The sequence below is a fragment of the Schistocerca piceifrons genome, chromosome 2 (genome assembly GCF_021461385.2).
Source record: "Schistocerca piceifrons isolate TAMUIC-IGC-003096 chromosome 2, iqSchPice1.1, whole genome shotgun sequence".
Taxonomy (NCBI): Eukaryota; Metazoa; Arthropoda; class Insecta; order Orthoptera; family Acrididae; genus Schistocerca; species Schistocerca piceifrons.
This window is the reverse complement of record NC_060139.1, coordinates 653,931,572-653,955,274: the sequence shown is the minus strand read 5'-3', so window position 1 is coordinate 653,955,274 and position 23,703 is coordinate 653,931,572. Positions and strand designations below refer to the sequence as shown.

Here is a 23,703-nt window from a genome sequence, read left to right as displayed (position 1 = left end):
TCAGGATTTTGATTGACTTTTGCCTCCATATCAAGTTTCCTCTTTTTGATGCTAGACACACTAATTTCTTTCATTACCCATGATCCACTTTTATGAGACTCAGTCCATACTTTTAAAAAAGGGAAGCATTCATTGAATATGCATGTGAATTTGGTTGAAACCTTCTTGTAGTTTTTATTTATTGAAGTGTGTTTGCTGACTGACCATACAGTGAGGCTTGGTTTTTAATAAATACCTCCACTTTTGCTTGGCTGAAGTCCCTACATCTATTTGTTGTGCAGCCTGAATTTAATTTTTGAAATACAATCTTCTTTGATGCTGTAATTATGACTGCTTATAATATTATCAATACATGTTGAAGTAGTTGCAGTAACTCTTGTGCATTGGCCAAAAATTAGATATAGCCCATTTGTGGCTATCAGATTCTTTAAATGTGAAGCAAATTTTACATCAGTTCTTACATCTACGTTGAAGTCGGCACATATAATTTGATTCTTATGCAGTTTTTCAGTTTTTAATTTATGTAAAAGAGTTCAAATGTCTTTAAGAATACAGAGCTTACATGGTACTCAGGGTTGCAATACGTACTGACGATACCATTTTGTACTCTTCATGTTCTGTGCAACAACTTTCAAAAGTAATTTCTTAATTTTTGGCTAAAATTATCTCTCATTTCATAGTATAATGAGGAATGGACTAATATGCATGAGCCTCCATACCGTTTAGTTCTACAAAAGTTGTTGGCCAGTGTGTAATGTGGAAGTTTCTTGAGTATGTTGATATTTCCACTTTTAAGTCACTGTCCATTCAGACATATTATATTTACTGACTGTTTCATACTTTCTAACAGAATTTATCTATCATAAAGCTTTCCAATCATTCCTCCAGACTGACTTCCAGTGTTCAAAGTAGATGGTTAACTTTAACTGAGTGTGGATTTTACTGCGGGAGAAGGAGGTACTCATTGGTGATTGTTTAGCAATTGTGATAGATTCTTTGGCATAATAACCATAAATGATACATAGGAGATGGTTTAAGGATTATCTGAGCTGATAGCTTTAAACATTCCAGCAGTTTGATTGATATATTTGGATAGCACATGTTTTCAATGGCAGATGTATCATTCGGCCATTTTATGGCTGCAGAAAGAGTGACTTTTTAACATTAAAAAGCTGCCAGATGATATAAGAGGGGCATTGCATGTGATTGCTGTGTATGATATAGACAGTTGTTTTGAAGGAATCATCAGAATGGTGAAGATCTACACCCAGAAGGAAAACTCCTTGGTGAGTGGGTTTTGGGGCAGGTGCTGAAGTTCTGGCAAAAAGAGCAGAGGATGTCCTTCCCATGGGTTCAAATCACAGAGAGGTCATCAGTGAGGTGTTCCATTTTATAAAATTGCTTCACTACCATTTGGACATACAATTAACCTTGTGCCCATTGCATAGTGTGGGCAATCAAATGTATGAATACTCAATTAGGAAGAATATCTAAAAACTAAACTGCATTGGCATATTCTACTCTTCAGATAAATTATACTGTTCATTGTGAATCACTGATTAATTAGTTCTTGATTAGGTAGGTCACACAAGTATTTGAAATCTTCTGCACACTGTCTGTTTTATACAGCAACGGAAAATACCAGTCAAACAAATGTAGCTTTTAAGAAACGAAATCCTTATCATATTGCCAACTTCTGAAAGCATGTTATCTTGTTAAAGCATCTAAAGCTTTGTGTAACTGTGAAGAAATAACTTTATTTTTGCATGTAGCTTCAGCTTTTAGTTTTAGAATGAGCTTAGTGTGCCCACCCTTATTTAGAGGAGAAGGTGTTCCTTTTTTTCCTTTCAGGTGCCGATGGGCTGGGATAGCAGTCCCTATATAAAATAATAAAAATAATTTTCATTCTTACTTTTTGTAGTTGAGCAAATGAAATGAAAGTCTCTATTTGTTTCTTGGTGTTGCATGTAAGAGTTGAAAAGCAGCTTTGTTTTTTGTGGCGATAAAAATTTGTTCACCATGAAAAGCTATTCAAAAATTTCAATGTGGGCACTCATTTGCTAATCAAATGTCTTTCAGGAGAATTACATTGGCTGAGGCTTTCCTGTCTGCTGATAGTGTGCTGGTGACACTGCAAAATGTTTTTGAAGGCCTGGTAGTGTATCCAAAAGTTATAGAAAGGCATATTCGGCAAGAACTTCCTTTCATGTGTGCAGAAAACATCATTATGGCTATGGTAAAAGCTGGCGGTGATAGGCAGGTGAGTACCAAAGTATATCTTGATCAAGTAATAATTTAAGTGGGACAATGAATTTAGGATAATTGTAAAGCTAGTTGTATGAAGATTGTTCAAATGATAAGATTATTGTGGAATATATTATCATGATGTCTAGCCATTTGCTGGGAAACATTTCATACATATTGGAAGAATGTGAAGAATCATGGAGCTCAAGTTTCTCACTATAGCACATAGTCATACTACATTACTTTCTGTGCAATTTATCATACTTAATCTTGAGCTAGTGCCCTGTTCCAGAGACACAGTTTTGTTAGATTAACAAGTTGTTCAGCCACAATGACAGCACTGATGCTGTAACATTCATAAAATTTTTGAAGTGCTACAAAAGTTGATTATTTTTGTCACAAAAACTGCTGTAGATATAATTAATACTTAGAAATTTTAGTACATTTGCAGCCATAGATGTATCAGCATGTGTGTGTTTGCAGTAATTGTCACATACTGTTAATGCAAAGGACACAAAATTAAGCATTTTGTTAATAGTAGTCAGTATTTTGTAAAGGGACATTACAATATAAACTAATTAATTGCATTACATTATTTTAATTCACTGTTTTTGGGCCCTATATACTTGTGTAGCAAATGCAGATTAACCTAATCTCAGTCTCTGTTGTATTGCCAGCTAAATCACCTATGGCAAACATCATCTTCCACTAAGGAATGTTTAGTAACCAGATATTTTTCAGTGTGGACAAATGTGGAAACCACCACAGAGTAATGATTAATGAATATAAGTATTGTGAAAGTACTGTGAATATCCCAAGTTCCTTAAATAAATGTCTGCAAGGTGGTCTTGGGTGGGCTCCAGCTATTATTCTGATTACACGCTTTTGTGCAATGAATACTTTCTCTCTTAATGGCAAATTGCCCCAAAGTATGATGCAATATGAAAGCAGTGAATGAAAATAGGCATAGTAGGCTAATTTACTGATATGTTTATCGCCAAAATTTGCAATAACCGTATTAGCATAAGCAGCTGAACCTAACCATTTCAGCAGATCATCAATGTGTTTCTTCCAATTCAATTTCTCATCAATGCACACACTCAGAAATTTTGAGTATTCTGCCTTAGCAATAGACTTCTGTTCATAGTTTATATTTATCAATAGTGTTATGCCATTTACTGTACAGAATTGTATAAACTGTGTTTTCTCAAAATTTAGTGGGAGTCCAATTGCAGGGAACCACTTAATAATTTTCTGAAAGACTTTATTTGCAATTTCCTCAGCTGATTCTTGGTTCTTGGGTGTGATTACTATACTTGTATCATCAGCAAAAAGAACTAGCTTTGCATCTTCATGAATATAGAGTTACACGTCGTTACTATATATTAAGAACAATAAGGGACCCAAGACTGAACCCTGTGGGACACCATTCTTGATACCTCTCCAATTTGAGGACTCTGCTGGTTTTTGCAGACTATCTGTACTGTTAATTTCAACCTTCTGCATTCTTACAGTTAAGTATGAATTAACCTATTTGTGTACTGTCCCACTCATACCACAATACTTAAGCTTATCTAGAAGAATTTCATGATTCACACTATCAAAAGGCTTTGAGAGATCACAAAATATGTTGATGGTAACATTAGACACATCGCTGGGAATGCGGTGTGAAGTTTTTGCCATTCTGTGAGCAATATGTAAAGGTGTAGACAATGCATTCTGCCAAATATATAAATACAGAGCTTGAAGGGTTGATCAACATGTTGGGGCAATTACACATGGGCGTGACTGATGGATCACCCATCACAAAGTCATACCACACACAGGATGCTTCCAGGAAATGGTTACTCACTCAACTAATATTCAGAGCACATCTGGGTAACCAGACCAGTAATTATATGTGAATGTAGGCTTTCCTGGTGTACACTGCAGATGAAATCTTCTCGGGCTTCCATCTGGGTAGCTGCGTTGAAAATCCGCGATGTTTCCGGAGGGTATCATTCTCATCATCTTCACCAGAAGATGATGAGAATGACACTCATCGAAATGTCGCAGATTTTTGACGCAGCTACCCGGATGGAAGCCCGAGAAGATTTCATCAGACCAGTAATTGTCACTAAGCCTTTCCTAGGGTAATCCTGAAACATTTTGCTGCTAAATTGCAATAAATTGCCAGTTGTATTAATTAGTGGGAAGCCAAAAACTGCAGTATAAACACACACACACACACACACACACACACACACACACAAAAAAAAAATCATTTGAGTGCCTGTACTGCTGCACCACTCACCTACCCTCTCTACACCAATATCTAACTCCACTGCTACACTATACAATTCCCATAATCTGCCAGTTCGCGTAGCAGCAACATAAAGTGCAGTAAAGTGCAGTGTACAGCATGGTTGTAACAGCAAAGGAAAGTGCAGTTTTTAATGATGACAGCATCCTCCTGGATGTTACTGCTCAGAGCTGCAGGTTCATCCAGATGAAAAGCTACTTGAGACATGAATGTACCATGGGTGCTGGCCTGTGGTGGCAGTGTTATATTATAGGGGACATTCACCTAGGCTTTCATGGGACTAGTAGTAGTAATCAAAAAGCTGTGGACTATGAGAACATTATTGCAGATCACCTGGATCCATTCAGGCTTGATGTGTTCCCTGATGGTGATGACATCTTCAAACAGGATAACTGTCCCTGTAACAAGTCCAGAAGCATTCTAGAGTGGTCTGCAGAGCACTGTAATTAACTCAATGTGATGTGTGGGCCTCCAAATTCTCCTGATCTGAATTCTGAAGAACAGACCTGGGACATTATTGGGCATCAGTTCTGTGCCCATAAACCTCACGTATGTAATGACAGGAACTGTGTGACCTGTGCAAAAACATTTGTTCCCACATACCTCCAAAAACCTACCAAGAACTTGTCAGATCCATGCCATACAGAATCACTCATGTTGTGCTCCAAAGCTGGACCAACATGCTATTAAATACAGTAGGTAGTCATAATATTTTGGCTCATATGTGTATATTCTTATCAGCAATAGAATTATCACCACCAACCTAATGCCAATATAAACCCGTCCAGGTAATAGTAGCATCACTTGGCAAGTAATGACTGTTACACACACACACACACACACACACACACACACACACACACACAGAGTGCATGTAGTATCTGTGAGCATGCTGTCCCTGTGTAGAATGGGGAAGGCGTGTGACCAAACTGAGTTTGACTGAGGGCAGATTGTGATGGCCCAGAGGCTCAGCATGAACATTTCGAAAATTGCACAACTTGTTGGGTGTTGAAGGAGTACTGTGGTAAGTGTCTTCATCCCATGGAAAAACCAAGGTGAAACCACATGCAGGTGTTGTGGGGTTGGGCAGCCACCCCTCATTACAGATGTCAGACATTGTAGACTGGGCAGACTGATAAAACAGGACAGGCAGCAATCTGTGGTGGAACTAACATCAGTATTTAATACTGGGCAAATACAAATGCGTCTGAACATGCAGTGCCCTGAACACTCCTAATGATGGGCCTCTGCAGCCAACGACCCAGGCGTATGCCAACGTTAACACCACTACATCGGCCACTATGACTGAAATGGACATGCGATGTTGGCACTGGATGTTGGTGCAGTGGCAGAGCATTGCATGGTATAATGAATCCTGGTACCTTCTCCATCATGCTTTTGGGAAAGCACAAATCCATTGTCTTTCAGGGGAACAGCTTCTTGACAACTGTACTGCAGGATGGAGACAAACTGGAGGTGGCTCCATTGTGCTCTGGGGAACATTCATGTGGGCATCCGTGGGTCTAGTGGAGCTCATGCAAGGCACAATGATAGCCAAGGAATATTGTACATTGGTTGAAGACCACGTACACACCTTCATGATCATCATGTTTCTTGATGGCAGTGGTATTTTCCAACAAGATATTGCGCCATGTCACAAGGCCAGGAGTTGGTGGAGTGGTTTGAAGAACACAGTGTGGAGTTCCAATGCATGTGCCGCCCCACAGCTCGCCAGGCATGAACCTGATTGCACACATCTGGGATGTAATTGAACATGGCATCACAGCTCATTACCCCTTCCCTTGAATTTACGAGAATTAGGCGACTTGTGTGTGCAGATGTGGTGCCAGTTCCCTCTGGTGACCTACCATGGCCTCATTGCTTGCATGCTATGCCATGTCGCTGCTGGTGTCTGTGCTATTAGGTAAATGGTCATGATGTTCTGGCTGATCAGTGTATGTGATTGACACATTCAGTATCATTGTGAGATATTGCAGATATCATCCCTGAAATATCCAAATAACTTAAGAAAACTAACCTGTAATAACAGTGTATAGAATGTTTTAATAGCTTAGTAAGCTTGGCATGAGTAGGGAGTAGGGGTGAGTTTGCTGTGTGCATGTGTTTGTTGGTTAGGATAGAGAGCATAACAAGAGAAGCTGACATTAGGAGTCCTAAATATATGTAAGATAAATGTCTATTACAAGAAGCTTTTGTCTTAAATATACACTCTTTCAACTGATTTTCCAGTCTTCTTTCTTTCTTCCTTCCTTCTTAATATGTTTTTAAATCTGCAGTCTCTCTCTCTCTCTCTCTCTCTCTCTCTCTCTCTCTCTCTCTCTCTCTGTGTGTGTGTGTGTGTGTGTGTGTGTGTGTGTGTGTGTGTGTGTGTTTTTAGAGAAAGGGAGAGTTGCGAGTAGTGGCACTGTGTAATGTGTAAGCCATATTTCTTTCAGGTATATGTTGCTGTGCACTGAAGTCTGTGTTACATAGTCACAGCTGCATAATCATCATTTAACCATGCATTTAGTAATCTGAATTTAATTTGTGGATATTTGATTTAAAGGTGTGCCATGAAAAAATTCGTGTTCTGTCGCATGAAGCTGGAGCACAGGTGAAACAAAAGGGTCTTGACAATGATTTGCTGGAGAGAATACGTCGTGACCCATACTTTTCTCCAATTTTGTCTCAGCTGGATGATCTCCTCAATCCATCAACATTCATTGGAAGAGCTCCAGAACAGGTATAAAGCTTTACTTTACCGTTAGTAAACCAAACACCTTGTTTGTCTCTAATGGATTCGATTCTATATTTACTTGCACAGAAATAGTAAAAATGATTTTAGAACATTAATTTACTTGTTATTTATTGTTGCTTATAAAGAATGGCAAGTCACAGCACAATTATGCTACTGAAGGTGATACAACTTCAGTGTATACAGATAATGAAATATCTTCTAAGAACTTCACAGTGTTCTGTACATCTGTTCCAAACCCAGCTTTTTATTTTGAAAATATTCATGTATTTTTCATTTTGTTATCGTATTCACCAGCACACTTAAGCATATTATCAGGAAATTGTTATTGATGGAACTTTGAAGTATTGTCTTCCTTTCTTTCACAGGAAGATGACATACTTGTTTCAGGGGTTTGTTTTAGAATATGACCTTCAAAGAAAAATAGTTGTATGCAATTTGTCATGTTAATGACATATCAATTAGGAAGACTGAATTTAATATCTTTTATTGTGAGGTAATGGCCAATGACAAAAATGCTAAGAGTTTTGGAGATAGTATCAGCTGAAACAGGTATAACACTGGCGATAACAAACGGAGAGCCAGATGGCAGTTAAATAAGATGAGCATTTTGTTGTTTGAGTGCACAGCTGGTTCATTTACAAATGGAAGAGGGTAATAGAAGCAGTGGGGTAATAAATTACAGGCGTTTATGTACCAAGAATGAACTGCAACCAATAATCCCTTCCACCCTGGCTGGTGTGATCATGTGGGTTTTGTTTTGAATTTGCCATGGGTCAACCACATCATTTTTCTGCGGAATGCAATGATTCTGTGAGTTCCTGGCATGCATTTGGCATCTGTTTTGTTTCATACTGTGACCACCAGAGCAGAACAGATCATTTCAAAGAATAAGAAGACAAAGCCACACATATCGGAGATGCGCTTTACAATATATTTTCCTCCATTTTCTTTGTTTAAGGTAATTCCTGCATTATTTTAGGCTGGGAATGTATCATTCAATGTTTATTACGTGTTTAGACAAGTTTGCAGAAGAGCTTCAGTGAAGTTTGGATGGTAGGAGACGAGGTACTGGCAGAATTGAAGCTGTGGGGATGGGTCGTGAGTCATGCTTGGGTTGCTCAGATGGTAGAGCACTTGCCCGCGAAAGGCAAAGGTCTCGGGTTCAAGTCTTGGTCTGGCACACCGTTTTAATCTGCCAGGTAGTTTGAAACATGATGCTCATAATACACCATTCAGGTGCACAAGTAGCTTTAAGAGTGTTGTGATTATAAATTAAATTATCTCTATCAAATTTTGATACTACATTTGTTAGTACAATAATGAGGCACATCTCTTCTATAGATTTCCCATAATTTTCTCTTTTATAATGAACCAGATGGTCAATTATTACAGAGAATACCTTGGTAGCGTGACACTGAACTGTAGTATTTTGCATGAAACACATTCAAAACCTGTTTTGATTGCCAAGAAATGTATGATTCCTGTGATTTTTTAAAGTTATTATTCATGACTAACATAATGATTCCGCAATGGGCTTGCAGGTAATAAAATGCCCTTCTTGTAAAAAGTAAGCTTGCCTTGTCTCTTACCTTTAAGTAAGGTGGTTAAAAGCAAACAAGAAAGAACAACTCTCTTAGTCCTTTACTTGGTTTTTCACCTCTCTGATGATATTTTCTACATGAAACAATGGGAAATCCAGGATGGAATGTAACAATACCAGAGAGGGAAAGTTGCTACTCACCACATAGCAGAGATGCTGAATCACGACAAGTACAACAAAAAGATTCACACAATTAAAGCTTTTGGCCATTAAGGCCTTTGTCAGCAGTAGACACACACACACACACACACACACACACACACACACACACACACACACACACACACACACTCATAATTGCAACTTGCACACTCGTCTGCAGTCTGAGAGCTGAAACCACACTGCAAACAGCAGCACAAGTGCATGATGGGAGTGGCGACTGGGTGGGGTAAGGAGGAGGCTGGGGCGGGGAGGGGGTAGGATAGTATGGTGGGAGTTGCAGACAGTGAAATGTTGCAGTTTAGACGGAGGGCAGGAGAGAAGGTGCGGAGGGGGGAGGGGTATGTAGCAGAAAGGAGAGAAATAAAAAGAAATAAAAATAAAGAAATTAAAAGACTGGGTGTGGTGGTGAAATGATGGCACACCGTTGGGTGGTTTGCTGAGTATAAATGTAGATGTAGATGTAAATGTAGTGCTGGAATAGGAACAGGGAGGGGTCTGGATGGGTGAGGACAGTGACTAACGAAGGTTGAGGCCAGGAGGGTTACGGGAACATAGGATGTATTGCAGGGAAAGTTCCCACCTGCACAGTTCAGAAAAGCTCATGTTGGTGGGAAGGATCCATATGGCAAGGCTGTGAAGCAGTCATTGAGATGAGGGATATCATGTTTGGCAGCGTGTTGAGCAACGAGGTGGTCCACTTGTTTTTTGGCCACAGTTTGACAGTGGTCATTCATGTGGACAGACTGCTTGTTGGTTGTCATGCCTAGTGTGTGTATTGAATACCTGTTTTGTGAACAGCATATGGTAATTTTGATTACATGCTCTTACTGTTTGACAGATGAAAGCTTGTTGTGCCAGTTTCACAGCAGAGGATGGATATGTTTAGAATTACATAATGGGATGCACAGAGTAGCCAAGTGATGATGTAGTTCTATGGAAATGGTTGCAATTCATTCCATGCAGACTACAGCTAATGATCTCATACAAAGGCAGGCATTTTGTAACAATATTAAATTATTACTGACATGGAATTAAGGCTTTTAAGAAGCAGCCTTTATGATTGTGAAGCAGATTTATTTCGTCTGCACTTGTGAAAGGAATCAAAAGTACAGACAGGCTCAGGAAAACTTCCTTCAGTCACCAAATCAAATGTTATAGAGCAGAAGTAAATATGTTTGTGATATGAAGAGACTAAGGCTAATTTTTCTCAGTGAAGTGAACTATCATAGCCCATGTCCACCAACTCACAAAGGAGGAAGTACGACTGATGATCATTTCCCAAGATAGGACTTTATTACACAAGCTCTTGATTAGAATGAGATTATCTTCAAGCGCTTGATTAGAATGAGATTACCTTCTGGATCTCTGTCATATTACATATGGCAGGGATGTAGGGAGGGGATGCACATCATGTACATTCATGATTGGCATAAAAACTACAAACACTTCTCTTTGATATTAAGTATTTATGTGCAGGCTTGGTGAAATTATAGTGTTGTGAATTGGTCCAGCATGTAATGACATTGTAATTAATGTTAATTAATAATGAAAGGAGCGAAAGTAACAACTTGCCTTATAGCTAAGTCATTGATAGATACATGAACAGGAGTGAGAACTGAAGACTGAGTCAAGTTGCAGAGCTGGCACAATATAGCAGACTAAAACAGCTTATTAGTGCAAGTGTGTGTTTGTATCTGTGCATGTGCACGGCCATTCTTTAAGCTGTACTGTAATTTTTTTGTCTTGATAATAGCACGGCAGTTGAAACATATTGGTTTGTATATGTTTATTATTAATTTTTTTGAAACGTTTGGTATGATGTTAATAGTAGTGAAAAATTTCCTTGTGACAACATTTATATTTACATTTGTGCTCCTTAAGCTGCTGTACAATGCATGCTGGTGGACATACCATGTCAATATTAGTGATTTATTCCATTAATGCAATGAGCAAGGGAAAATGACTGTTTATATGTTTCCACATGAACCCAGACCACCCTTATCTTATTTGCATGGTCTCTATGCAAGATATAAAGCAATATAGTGCAACTGTCACACACTTTTTCTCTAACACTGGTTCTCTGAAGATTATTTTTCAGATTCCCTTAACACCTCAGTAACACTGATGTAATGGTTTGTATTGACATTCTGTGACCCTAGTAGCATGTAGCCAAATTGGTTTGATGTCTCCACTTGTTCCTACTTGATAAGGACTCCAAACAGTGGGGGAGGTCTCTGTGATTGATCTCATTATTGCTTTGAATGCAGTTTCATTTACAGATTCACTGTAATCTCTCAGAACCCTCCTAACAAGTCTCTGATAATCTCCCTACTACTGATTATACATATTTATCCCATTTTGTATTGTTGTTTGGTATTAGTTCCGGACATTTAAATGATGTGATTGGCTCCAGAGGCTTATGATTAACCTTTTAATGAGATAATAATAATAATAATGTTTATTTGTCCATGTTAACTTTACAGTCTTGGACATCATAATTTTTTTGTACAATTATATCGATATCATGTCATTCCAAGAATGAATATATACGTCAAGTAGCACATTGTATATCATTCCATGCAATAATGTTACAAACACATTTGCACATTGTATATCACTCCATACATATAATGATTATGTACATCAATTAGCCAATTATAACAATTCCACCGCTAATATACTGCAGTATGTAAAAGAATAAACTAACAGTACTGCAGCTCAAAATTCTTTTAATGAGTATAAACATCTTTCTATTAACAAATTTTTGAACTTGCCCTTGAAAAGATTGCCTTGGAGTTGCTTTATATTTTTTGGCAACTTATTATAGAATTGTCTCCCAGTTACATATGGACTGTGGTCTGTAGCTTTCTTGTTAGTCCATACCCTATGATAGTCACTTTTGGCTCAAGTATTGTAATTACGGATGTCGCTGTGCTTTACACTATTTTCCTCATTCTCTTTTACAAACATTATGGCCTTAAATACATACAATGAGTACACAGTCAGTAATTTATAATTTTTGAAATAGTTCCTACAGGACTGGCATTTGCTTATATTAGCAATTATCCTAACTGCTCTCTTTTGAAGCCTGAAAATGCGATCCATATGGACAGTGGGTGCCCAACCCCAGACCTCAATCCCGTATTGCAGATGTGAGTGTTTTAACCCATAATACACTTGTTTAAGGTCAAGGGGAGCTATTATATTTGCAAGACATTTTAGTAAGTAAATATTACTAGAAACCTTTTTACAGGTGGAGTTGATATGCTCTTTCCAAGTGAGATGTTCATCAATCAGTATGCCTAAAAACTTATGTTTGTCATATATTTCAACTGTAGAAAGTGAATGGATATGAGTATTATTAAAATGTAGCAAGAACTTTATTACTACAGTCTTGTCCTTATTCAGTGTAACTGTTAGATATTCTGTGATCATTTCAAAGTTCTCTTTGTTGCTTTGGACTGCTGCGTGCTCTGTACAGCCCCAGCTAATAAAAGGTGTATCATCAGCATAGTTCACTAGTTTGGAATTTTGTGGCTGTGATATATCATTAATATATACTATAAACAAGAATAGTCCAAGTATACTTCCTTGGGGAATTCCACAATTGAGAGTTCTGTATGCTGACTTTACTGTTTGGATCTTACTTTCATTCTTATAATTTAGTTTCGTGCACGGTCTTCTATCACGAAGATTCTTTCTGTAGTATGCACTCACAATTTTGTAATTGTTTAACTTAAAACTACGAGCCTCTTCAGACTTGCATTCATTCCCAATATATATGTGTGGTTTACATTCTCCTAGAATTTCGTCAATTTGCTCTATTTTGTTAGTAATGTACTGAACATTCTGAAACATTATCTTACATTTTTCGTCTTCCTTGATGCAGTCAATAAAGCTTTCACCTTCGTGTGTGCACACTGAAGGCCAATTTGCACTAAAACAGGAACATCAATTTCACTCCAAAGCAAACTATTTTTATATATTCGGCTACTGAGTTCTATCTTTTCAGTGATCAATATGCTTACTTTTTCACAAAGAAAACGCTTACCCTCATAGTTTAGATGCAGTCCGTGTTTAGTATGGATGCCCTTATCTAGGTTGCTTACATCTAGAATTAAACATTTTTCGTAGCTTGGACACAATAATTTAATCCTGGCATTTGTTTTTATAATCTCTTTGTTTACACAAGAGTTGTACATTAAGTCGTGTCAGTGCGGGATGGTAGCAACAATAGTGTTTTTTGATTTGTTTCATTCCAGAAATTTAGACAAACCTCCCAATACACGAATCAGCTTCATTACAAGCCACATCATTTGAACCTGCTATACATGCAACATAGTCATTGTCATGCGACATTTTGCCATCTAAAGATGTGTTTATTACAATGTTATTTGTTTTCGCACCTGGCTTCACCACACTACTTACTTGGATATTTTGAGTAACACTTTGTAGAATCTCAGCCAGCTTTCTTCCATGGCTGTCAGCAAGCAAGATACTATACACCTTCCCATCTAGTCTCTTTCTGAATGTGTGAGCAATTTTAAAATGGTGCAGGCTTCTGAATCAGCAGTATTGGAACCCAGTGAGGTAACTGTATGAAACAGCTCAAGCTGTCTCAGATTATTGAATGAAAGAACATGTGATCTGAATTTTTTGTGTACTTTGAAATCAAATTTACTGATTGATTGTGCTTCTTTGATTTTCAGCCTGATCTAATTTGTGGGAGTAAATTGCAGTGAACTGTCATGGCCACTCTCATTCACAATAAATTTTGTTTTGACAAGTTGTGAAGCTCCAGGCTCCAGTTTCCCCACTCATTGTGATAACTACTGTATAATGGATTGTCTAGTCAATCCAAGGACACTCCTTTCTTCCATACACTCCTGTATATGGACTCTAAGAATCTCATACACCTTTTACATCCAGTGGGCTCTCAAATGAAAGAGACGTGTTTGTAAGAGGTTTGATCAAAAGTAAATTTTTTTCCCCCCTCCGACGAAACTTTATTTGTTCAATATCAACTTTGTCCCCTTCAATGTAATCCCTGTCATATATAGTAAATATGTGTGCCAGCACTGTTTCCAATCTTGGAAGCACTTATGGAGCTCACTTTTCATTATGATGTTCAGCTCTTTCAGCGATTTTGTTCATATCTCATCAGTGGTGGCAAAATGACAACCTTTCATGGTTATTTTCAGCCTCAGGAATAGAAGGAAGTCACAGGAGGCCATGTCCAGGCAATATGGTGGCTGAGGCCACGTAACAGTTTTGTTTTTTGCCAAAAAAATCACGAGCAAACGTTGAGGTATGAGCATTATCGTGGTGCAGTTTTCACGAGTGGTTTTGCAACAATTCTGGTTATTTTCTTCAGATTGTTTCATGTGAATAGTGCATAACTTTCAGATAGTATTACTTGTTGACTGTATGACCAGATGGCAAGAACTCAAGATGCACTATCCCATTGTAATTGAAGTAAACAGTGACAAGAATGTTTACATTTGATGAACCTGTTGAATTTTTTTTGGTTTGGCTCTTCATGCAGTTTCCATTGGGATAATTGGGCTTGATTTTGACATCATACTTAATACCCATATTTGATCACCTGTTGTAACCTTATTTAGAAGTTCTGGATTGTTGTTGACTTCATTCAGCAACTCCTGAGTGATGTTTGCGAGGCTTTGTTTTTGGTCAGAATTTGACAATTTCAGAACAGACTTTGCTGCTACATGTTTCATTCCCAAACCATCCAGAAAAATTGCTTGGTGTGAGCCAAAGGATACGCTGACATCATTGGCAATATCTCAGACGGTGATTAGGTGACTTTCCAGAACCATTTTCTTTACTTCTTGCACGTTGTTGTCAGTATGTTTATTCCACTTGTAAATTTCTGTCTTCCTCATAGTAGAGTCACCAAAAGTCACAGTCAACATTTTAAATGTACTACTACACTTTATTACATTTTTCAAGCAAAATTTGATGCAAATTCTTTGATCCATCTTTTTTGAAAGTAAAAATACGCTGAGCACTCAAAATCACTTGTAAGCTTTTTGACTGTAAACAATAAACAACATATTCAGAACAGCCAAAAATGGAAACATATGTCAGGAACACGTGTACCAACAAGATAAAAGAAATTGAAAAGAAGTATAAAACCCACAAAATTAAAAAAATTCGTGTTACTTTTTTATCACACCTCATGTGATACATCCAAATAATTGCTAGTTCCTTGTTTTGTGCAGAAGCAGTTTTTGCAACAAAACATATAATGTTTGTGGAGTAAAAATGTTATCCTTGCTTATATACTACAATGCCTCAGTGCCTGGAGACAGTGGCCATGTGCGCGTGTGTGTGTGTGTGTGTGTGTGTGTGTGTGTGTGTGTGTGTGTGTGTTTTGTAGTTGGAAGAAGGACTTTGTCCAAAAGCTTAAATATTTTAGCAGTCTTTCTCCTTGTGCCTGCCTCTGACTCAACACATCGTCTATGTGGTGGGTAGCAGTGTATCCTTTATCTGTTGATGTTATTCCATCCTGGACTTTCAGTTGTTTGATACTGATCAGAAATGCTCTGCTAGAGATATTGCATAATGCTACAGCTCACAGCTTTAACAACATATGTTTCAATTTGAACATTTACATAGTAGATGTAGTCATGTGTCGTGTTTGTCTTGCCATGTCAAATCATTTATTGAAAAACACTCTTACTACTTGTGCTGTTGTTATCCATATTTTAAATGCTATTTATAATATATACACCTTTTTCTTTTGTCAATACTGTCTTGTTTGTTTCAGGTTACTGAGTTTCTTGAGGAGGAAATTCAACCAGTTCTTGAAAAATATAAAGGGAAACTAGGAAAAGCAGCAGTCCTGGAAATATAGTGAATCATGAACTGCAGATTTCTTAAAAAAGAAGAAGACTTACAAAAATTTGCTGATATCATTTTTATTTTGAAGATACTGTAGTAATACAATTTGTAAACAAATAAAAGTATTATTGTTCACCTGCAGATGTATTGAGTCTTCGACAAGTAATGCCGTAATAAAGTGCTTTACTTCAAATTCATGTAAGTCAAGTCTTGTTGAAGATCCAGTTGCAATATTTTTTTCATGCTTCCAGCAGCACATCGTATTCCGATGCTGCTGCTGGAGTATCTTGCCCCAGGAAAGGAAAGTCCACTGACGAAAGTAGCTATGCGATAATTAACTTTACTGCTGCCACCTATGTTTGATAAATATGGTACAACTGTCCACAAAAATGATTGATCACCACCAGACTGTGGCCAAGGACATGCTTAACCACACAGTTACAGAGTGTGATATCAGCAGAGTATGTTCAACATCAACAGCTGCTTATAATATGTGTCAGCTGTATGCACATGTTTGCCAAATCCTGAATTGCACAGACTGGATCTGCTTTGCCAATAAAGCTTTTGATCCCATGTCCCTCATGGTTTCAATCTAAAATAGTTCCTGTGCTCCACCTACTTCTGCCTGCTTCCCAGTTTCCTTTCTATTCTTCTTTTCCCTCCCTGTTTTTCTGTCTTCTCCTCCTACCCCCTCCCTTGTCCATCAGCTCCATATTTTTCCCTGTTCCATACTCTATATTTGTAGTCTCAGTGTAGACATATGTTCTTTTTACATCCTTCTAATATGTTTCTTCTACTCACTTCCATGCTGATGTAACTCAAAACAGTTTCCATAGTTTCCCTAAATTATTTCCAATGAATATAATATTAATTCCTTAAAAATACCAAAGTTATTTCTTTCCCTTATCCTTGGAAATTTGATGTAGTGCTCCATCTGTAAGAATATCAATTGTTAATTTGATTTTATACCTAACTTATTTTTTTTTTATATTTAAAAGCATGTACCTATACCCATCCTCAACTGTGTCCCAAGAGCAACATGTCATGCTCCTTCCTTTATCATTTCCATGCCTGTCTTGTCTGCTTTACCTCAGGTAATACTCACAAAAACAGTCAATTATTGACAAAATTATTTAACTGGATAGATAAAAAAACGTCAGAACACACACATAACAGATGGTTGCAACTGGCAAGCTTTCAGAACCAGTACTTCCTTCTTCAGGCAGAAAGGTTGAAGGGGAAGGAAGGGGGGTGAAGGAAAAGGACTGGAGAGGTCTATGAAAAGGGGTAGATTTTGGGAATGTGATCCAGAACTGCGGATCAGGGGAGACTTACCATATGGGTGAGAGGGAAAGAAAGCAGGGTGTATATGACCCGGGACAACTGGGAGATCTGGGAAAAACCCGTGAATTTTTTCATCTGGGAGAAAACTGGGAAAAACCTGGGAATTTTTCATTGTTTTATTTTCCTGTTAAATTTTTGTAATTTTGACTAATAAGAACCAATACTCTAACTAAAGATATTACTGTAACCCACTACTGCAGAATAATACTTAAACAATAAAACGTAAACGAGAGAAACAATTGAAAATAACTTAAATTGCAAAGGAAACTTGCTGTATACAACAATGACACACACTGCTCATGCAAGTATCTGCCAACGGCAAAATGTGTCAAAGGCTTTAGGAAGACTATGTAATGCTTCATAACAACAAATTGCGTCTGATGAGTGTGAAATCACAACTGTTTACATTAGATTCGTTTCAGCAGTTACGAGTGGGCTCATGTGCATGTCCAGGTGAGTCACATTTGAGTAGTAGATTCTCCCACTTCTGGCTACAGGAATGTGGCTGTTGGCTGTGCAAGCAGTCGCAGGAAGCAGCTAGATGCTACCGGGAAAGGGGGCACCAAATTCATGTTCTTGAGGAAAAAAAAAACTTATTTCACAAAGTGCCTAGCATCCAGTGCACGTTGGTCTATCGATTATTCATATGATTTTGAAAAGCATTCCTGTTGGTTTTTGAACATTTTTGAACACCTTTTAAGTTGATTTCTGAATGAATCAGAAGTTGATTTTTGAATGTGCTGTCTCTGTCAGGAGAATCCTCGTTGCATCTCGAAATAAACTTTCCACAGACAAAAGGGGATGTGGCTATACGAGCTGAGTGGAGTAAAGCCGAACAGATGAATGCCAATCGCTGTCTGATTATGTGGTTGATTGGGTTTGCAAATGATCGGCATTGTTATAATTACTATCAAAATACGTAGAGTCAGACTACCATAATGGAAATAAACAACTAACAGGAATAACAGGTGAGAAAGATTACGTATTATGTTTCCGGTGTATTCAAGAAAATGGCATTTTGACAGTAAATTTTAGGCCAGATCACTATTCTAGTTAGGACCAGTTGTACAGTCCTCAGCTAGCAGCTGCTTAAGTTCTATTCTGGAATTAATGCGGAAAATGTGTTGTACGAACATGTAATGTTAGAACGAGACAGGAGAAGAAATGGAGACATCATACAAATTATGGAAGAGTAAGACGAATCCAAATTTATATAAAAATTTCATAATGCTACTTTTCGATCTCGTGCTTGAGAAACTGGTGCATAAGAAAGAAATGTGAAACTATTTTCTAACATAAAGCTTTTTGCTTGTAGTAGGCCTTATAGGCATTTGATATTGGTACTTCATGAATTATATTCTGTCGCGTTACAAAAATGACCATTTGTGCCAAAACAGTCTTGTTTATTTCATCTACATCTACATTTATACTCCGCAAGCCACCCAACGCTGTGTGGCGGAGGGCACTTTATGTGCCGCTGTCATTGCCTCCCTTTCCTGTTCCACTCGCGTATGGATCGCGGGAAGAACGACTTCCGGTGTGTGTTACAAAACTGCTGCAATATTAGAAAGGCCTATTTTGTTTTATCTAGCAGACAGTGACGAAATGGACATAAGCAGATCGAGAAACCACACCAGCCTTGGGTATTATTTGTATTAACAGCTTTTTCTGTGTTAGATAACGACATTTCGATTTTTCATGTAGCAAAACGTTTGACGAACTTTGATGAGGTAATAGATTCTTTTACAGAAAGGAAAGCATGCCATGTAAAGCTGTAGCAAGATTAGAGAGGAAAAAAAATGCTAGGAGCTATGGATTATAGAAATGTTTACTTTCTTGCTTGTTTCTTGTCTTTATATGTTTTATGTATCCTATATTTAATTTTATGTCACACAAAACAGCAAGTTATTAGCTAATAGGCAATAAAGAGTGCAAACTTTCTGAAGAGTTCTTGTTCTCCCGATTACAAATAATCCCATCCGCTAATAATTGCGAGATATTTTTTAAGAGGGGCAGGCTGTCAAACCAGCTGACTAGGAGCAGGAGAGGCACCACAGGACATTTCAATTTCCACTGTCCTGAATATAGTTTGATTGCATCCATTACAAAATATACACATTTCAATTCCACAGAGCGAAATACAGTGATGTGAGATAGAAGAATGCTGTATGAAGATGTGTGGCTCTGCCCTTTGGCACACTTAACACCAAATAACAAGTCTTACATTTCCTCAAACACATATGTTTTATGTTTCAGACTTTTCAGAAAGATGTGTGCTACAAGATGAACATATTTTTGAAAATTCGATTGTTTTTTCATATTGACCCAGTTAGCAAATATCGTAGATCCAGGGCTGATGCGCAGAGCAGTCTGAGTTATAGTGGGTAGTCTCCATGTGACCCATGTTTACATTTAGTGATTTTGCTGCTTCCTCTTCATTTACTCTCACGTCAAATGAAAACAAAATGTATATCTGTGGCCGGGAGCTATCGAGTAAATTAAAATACATTCACATAATTACGGAGGGCTAAAATATGTTATTGGTTTCAGATTTTATTTTTATTTCCACCTTTCTGACAGTCAAGCATTAATCACCTTGCAGAACAATGAAGTTATTTTTGTCTATTTGCTAAAGAAATTTGACTTTTATTAACCTTTTCCACAGAGGCAGTCAATGTATTTGAAACAAAATGGTTAGTTCCACAGTACTGGCTAATTTCAACTGTTTGCTGCATTTCAGGTGCATATTTTCATCTTCTAGCACATATGGCATTATGCCATAATAAAGAACCAAACATTATATTATACAGTACTGGTGCTCCAGGAAAATTTACATCCCGAAAACCACACCGAAAAGCTTAATATCAGGTTGAGGTCTACTTCATTGGGGATCTGCACTTTAAGTATGCACTTTAAATGTGCGCCTTTTAGTACGGTTCACGAAATTCTGATGCTCTTGGAATATCATCTGATATTATGACATAATGTATGATTTTTCAATGTTTTACATGTATGTACATACAGGCTTCCTACGTCGTGGTAGCTGCGCAAGCGCAGTGTTGCCTATTATCTGCACTCTCTGTCAACTGCTAAAACGAACCTGTTTCTAACAAGTCGCAGGAAAATATTGTGAATGGTAGTTTGAAAAGCGTTACTTTCAAAGTAGATATCCTTTTACCTAAGTTGAACTATGTGTGAGAATCTACCATGAATTTCTTAAATCACAGAGCATTTGACTCTCATTTAAAAATCAACTCTTTGATGACGAGCCATTTAGCAGAATTTTGAACCCTGAAGATGTAACACGCGTAGAAAAGATCAACATTGTATGCGAAAGCTTAGCTTCTCTTGCAACTTATTAATCTTAGAGTCCAAAATTATACGTGAAAACCTTGCTTTTCTTGTAGCAACACTATATATACTAATTCAAACTATTAACTTTCCCTGTTTGTGTGTTTGTGCTACTTACCGGTAACAGTGATGTTGCTTATGGCTGATTACATCACGTATCCTATGCTCTGAATATCCGCTGTCATCAGCTGGCGAGATCACATGACATGAGCTATGACTGGCTTACAAAAGCACATCACAATCTCAATTTCAATATTTCGCAAAGTAACATGCGATGTTTGGTGGAATTCCAATGTATACTTTCGTAATACGAAAATACGCAGTGTACATGTTGCTGCACATTAAAGATATTTCCAAAGCATGTCTTTTTCTCAGAGTTTCATTTTCTAAAGTACCGGAAAATTCTATGCCTGTGTATAAAACCATAACTATTCAAAGGATTGGTAAGTTTCGCAGTTTAGAGGGAAAATACACTGTCACTTGACATGGAAAAAGTGTGTTTTCACCTGGGAGAAAGTGTATTCTTAACTGGGAAATACGATAATTTTTTTTTCCTTGTCCATGTATACACCCTGGAAAGGAAAGGTCTTTCTTTCTCATCCCATATGGCCATATGGTAAGTCTCCCCTGACCCGTGGTTCTGGGTGACTTTCCCAAAATCTACCCCTCTTCCTAGATTTCTCCAGTCCTTTTCCTTCACCCCTCTTCCTTCCCCTTCAACACTTCTGCCTGAAGAAGGACCCACTGGTTCTGAAAGCTTACAACCGTCTTTTACATGTGTGTTCGGCCACTGCTTGGTGAGTAGATTTTTTATCTATTCAATCAGGTAATACTCAGATAGTTTGTTGTGCCCTGGAATGATACTCCAGGTGGCTATTAAAAATTTGTTCCCTTGCAACACCAGAGGCAGAGCAGAATTGGTCAATGGCCATGCATAATGGCAACTAAAGAGAAATGCTGATGGAATAGTAGCAAACACAGAAGTTGCAAAAGCCTGGACAGGCTGAGTGCTCAAGCAAGCACCATAGCAAAATGATATCTTGGTGAAAGAGGGATGTCATCCTAACAGTGACTGTGCAAAATGTCACAAAAAAACTCAGAGCAGATGCTAGAGTAACTATTCAGTTATGGAGACAGTGGAAAAAAAAGTATGAAAAGCATAGTTGTGACATCCTGAAGTGACCAAGAATGCTGATGAGCTCAGGAAACTTGGGTACATTCGGCCATCCCCACAGAAGGGTAATGTCACCAGTTTAGCCTGACAATCACATATATCCTAATTTCCACAGCTTAGATCTCAGTTGTAGCTCAGTGTTGCAGCTAACTAGTACCAAGGTGGTCTACTGAGATGACTATAATCTGAGACGAAACCGCCAACTAGATCTGATGGACAATGCTGCTGAGAGCTGCTGCTGCCTCATCTTTGTCTGTTGATAGGGAGACCATGATGCATTCTGACACCAGGCCTCTGCAGACCACAACACTGATGGTACTGGGTTGACCTACTAATCACCATTGTTCTGGGATCACAGTAATTTAAGCCCCAATTTGCAGCCACGTGCAGAGTCCAGAGTTTTGAGCCAGTGTCTCACAGAGAGGCTGTGACATAATTCTCCACAACTATGGCCACCTATGGCAGAGCAGTTGGTTTTCTTTTCAGGGCACAGTCTACAATGCCAACAAGTGTCCCCTGTATTCCACTGGCCATTCTGCCAGCTGCTGAGGCAGCACAGACATAATGTCCATGCTATCCATGGCTGTAGCACGAGGCACCAAGTATGCACCTTCATCACTGTGGCAGTTGACACTTTGAGATGTGCTGGTGTTGGTGCATACTGGGATGGTTAGTGCCCTTCCACTTGCTGCACTACAGACATCCAAAAAGAAAGAGAACTCTGTACCTTTGATAAATAAATGTGTATTCTCATAACAATGTGTCATTAGTGCCTTTGGGCATTTGATAGATCCTCATGATCGCATTCTGCATGATGCTGTCTTGATGATTGTAGTAGCCATGGTCCTGGCCCTCTATACATTTCATATTAACTGCTCAAGCATTACTTTTGCACCCTACCTAATATCCCTTGCAAAGTCCCTTGTATCATGTACATCTTACATTGCTACGACCTTTTGCAGATGCTACATCTAATAAATTGGTGAAGCAAACATTAAGGAAAAAAATGTGAATAGGAAATAAAGTATAGAATGTAATGGACAATCTGTTTTAGCTTCAGACATTTTTAAGTACTATAAAAAAATTAGAAATCACTGTTCTTCTGCATATGATGGAGCTCACTGCGGGATGTCTTACTCTCATACAGTACAAAAAAACACTTGCCCTTGAACCTTCTCTTCTGCTTTTTGTTGCTGTTTTAACTTCATCACCACCACCTGAGAACAGTTTTCCAGACCATTATTTTTTCAGTAATGATATTTTTCCACCTACCTTGAGTAAGAAGTTTTCTGCGTGGAAATTTGTTCTCATGTTTTTAACTTCTGCTATTTCTTCGTCAAAAAACAATGCTGCATAAGTTGTCATCCTGCCTTTGTGGTAAAATGTTTAAATCTAAAAATTAGTTAGTCATGATATAACTTGTTTTGGAGGAGACATATTATTCCTGTTTTGCAAAGTTTTGTCACCACACAGTTAAAAAAATATATCACACTATGATTTAGTGATTTTCCCACAGACTTTATAGTTGATCCCCACTCCTTGAATTGCAATTGCAACTCAACATCATTGAAGCTCGGGAGAAATGTATGATCCTACACGAAATTTTGCTCATTTCACACTATTACAATTACTTCATCAAAGTTGTTAGTCTACCAGACAAAGTATTAGTCAACACCTTGAAAGAATGCACTTATGGCTTTGGAATTCCATAGATGGTACAGAACTAGTACCAGCTAGTCATGTGACCCACCTCAGCTGATGTTAGTCATTATAGTTAAGTGTTGTGTATGGCCAATCATTTGTGTGGAATGATTGCAGTAAGATGAACTGATGTGGAAACTTGGCAGAATGACAGGAGGAGTTATCTTGATTGTTGTGACCATGATCACACTGTAAGTCAGGCC

General features: G+C 38.0%; 1 protein-coding gene across 1 annotated transcript in view; it reads left to right on the top strand.

Moving 5' to 3' along the window:
- LOC124775900 (adenylosuccinate lyase) overlaps positions 1 to 16,071 on the top strand; it is a 492,241-nt gene extending 476,170 nt beyond the window's left edge. The window contains exons 7-9 of the mRNA XM_047250735.1: positions 2,080 to 2,260; positions 7,113 to 7,289; positions 15,857 to 16,071. Coding sequence (XP_047106691.1) covers positions 2,080 to 2,260; positions 7,113 to 7,289; positions 15,857 to 15,943 — 445 coding nt within the window. The 3' untranslated portion in view covers positions 15,944 to 16,071. The remainder of the gene's footprint in view (positions 1 to 2,079; positions 2,261 to 7,112; positions 7,290 to 15,856) is intronic.
- The last annotated feature ends 7,632 nt before the right edge of the window (positions 16,072 to 23,703 follow it).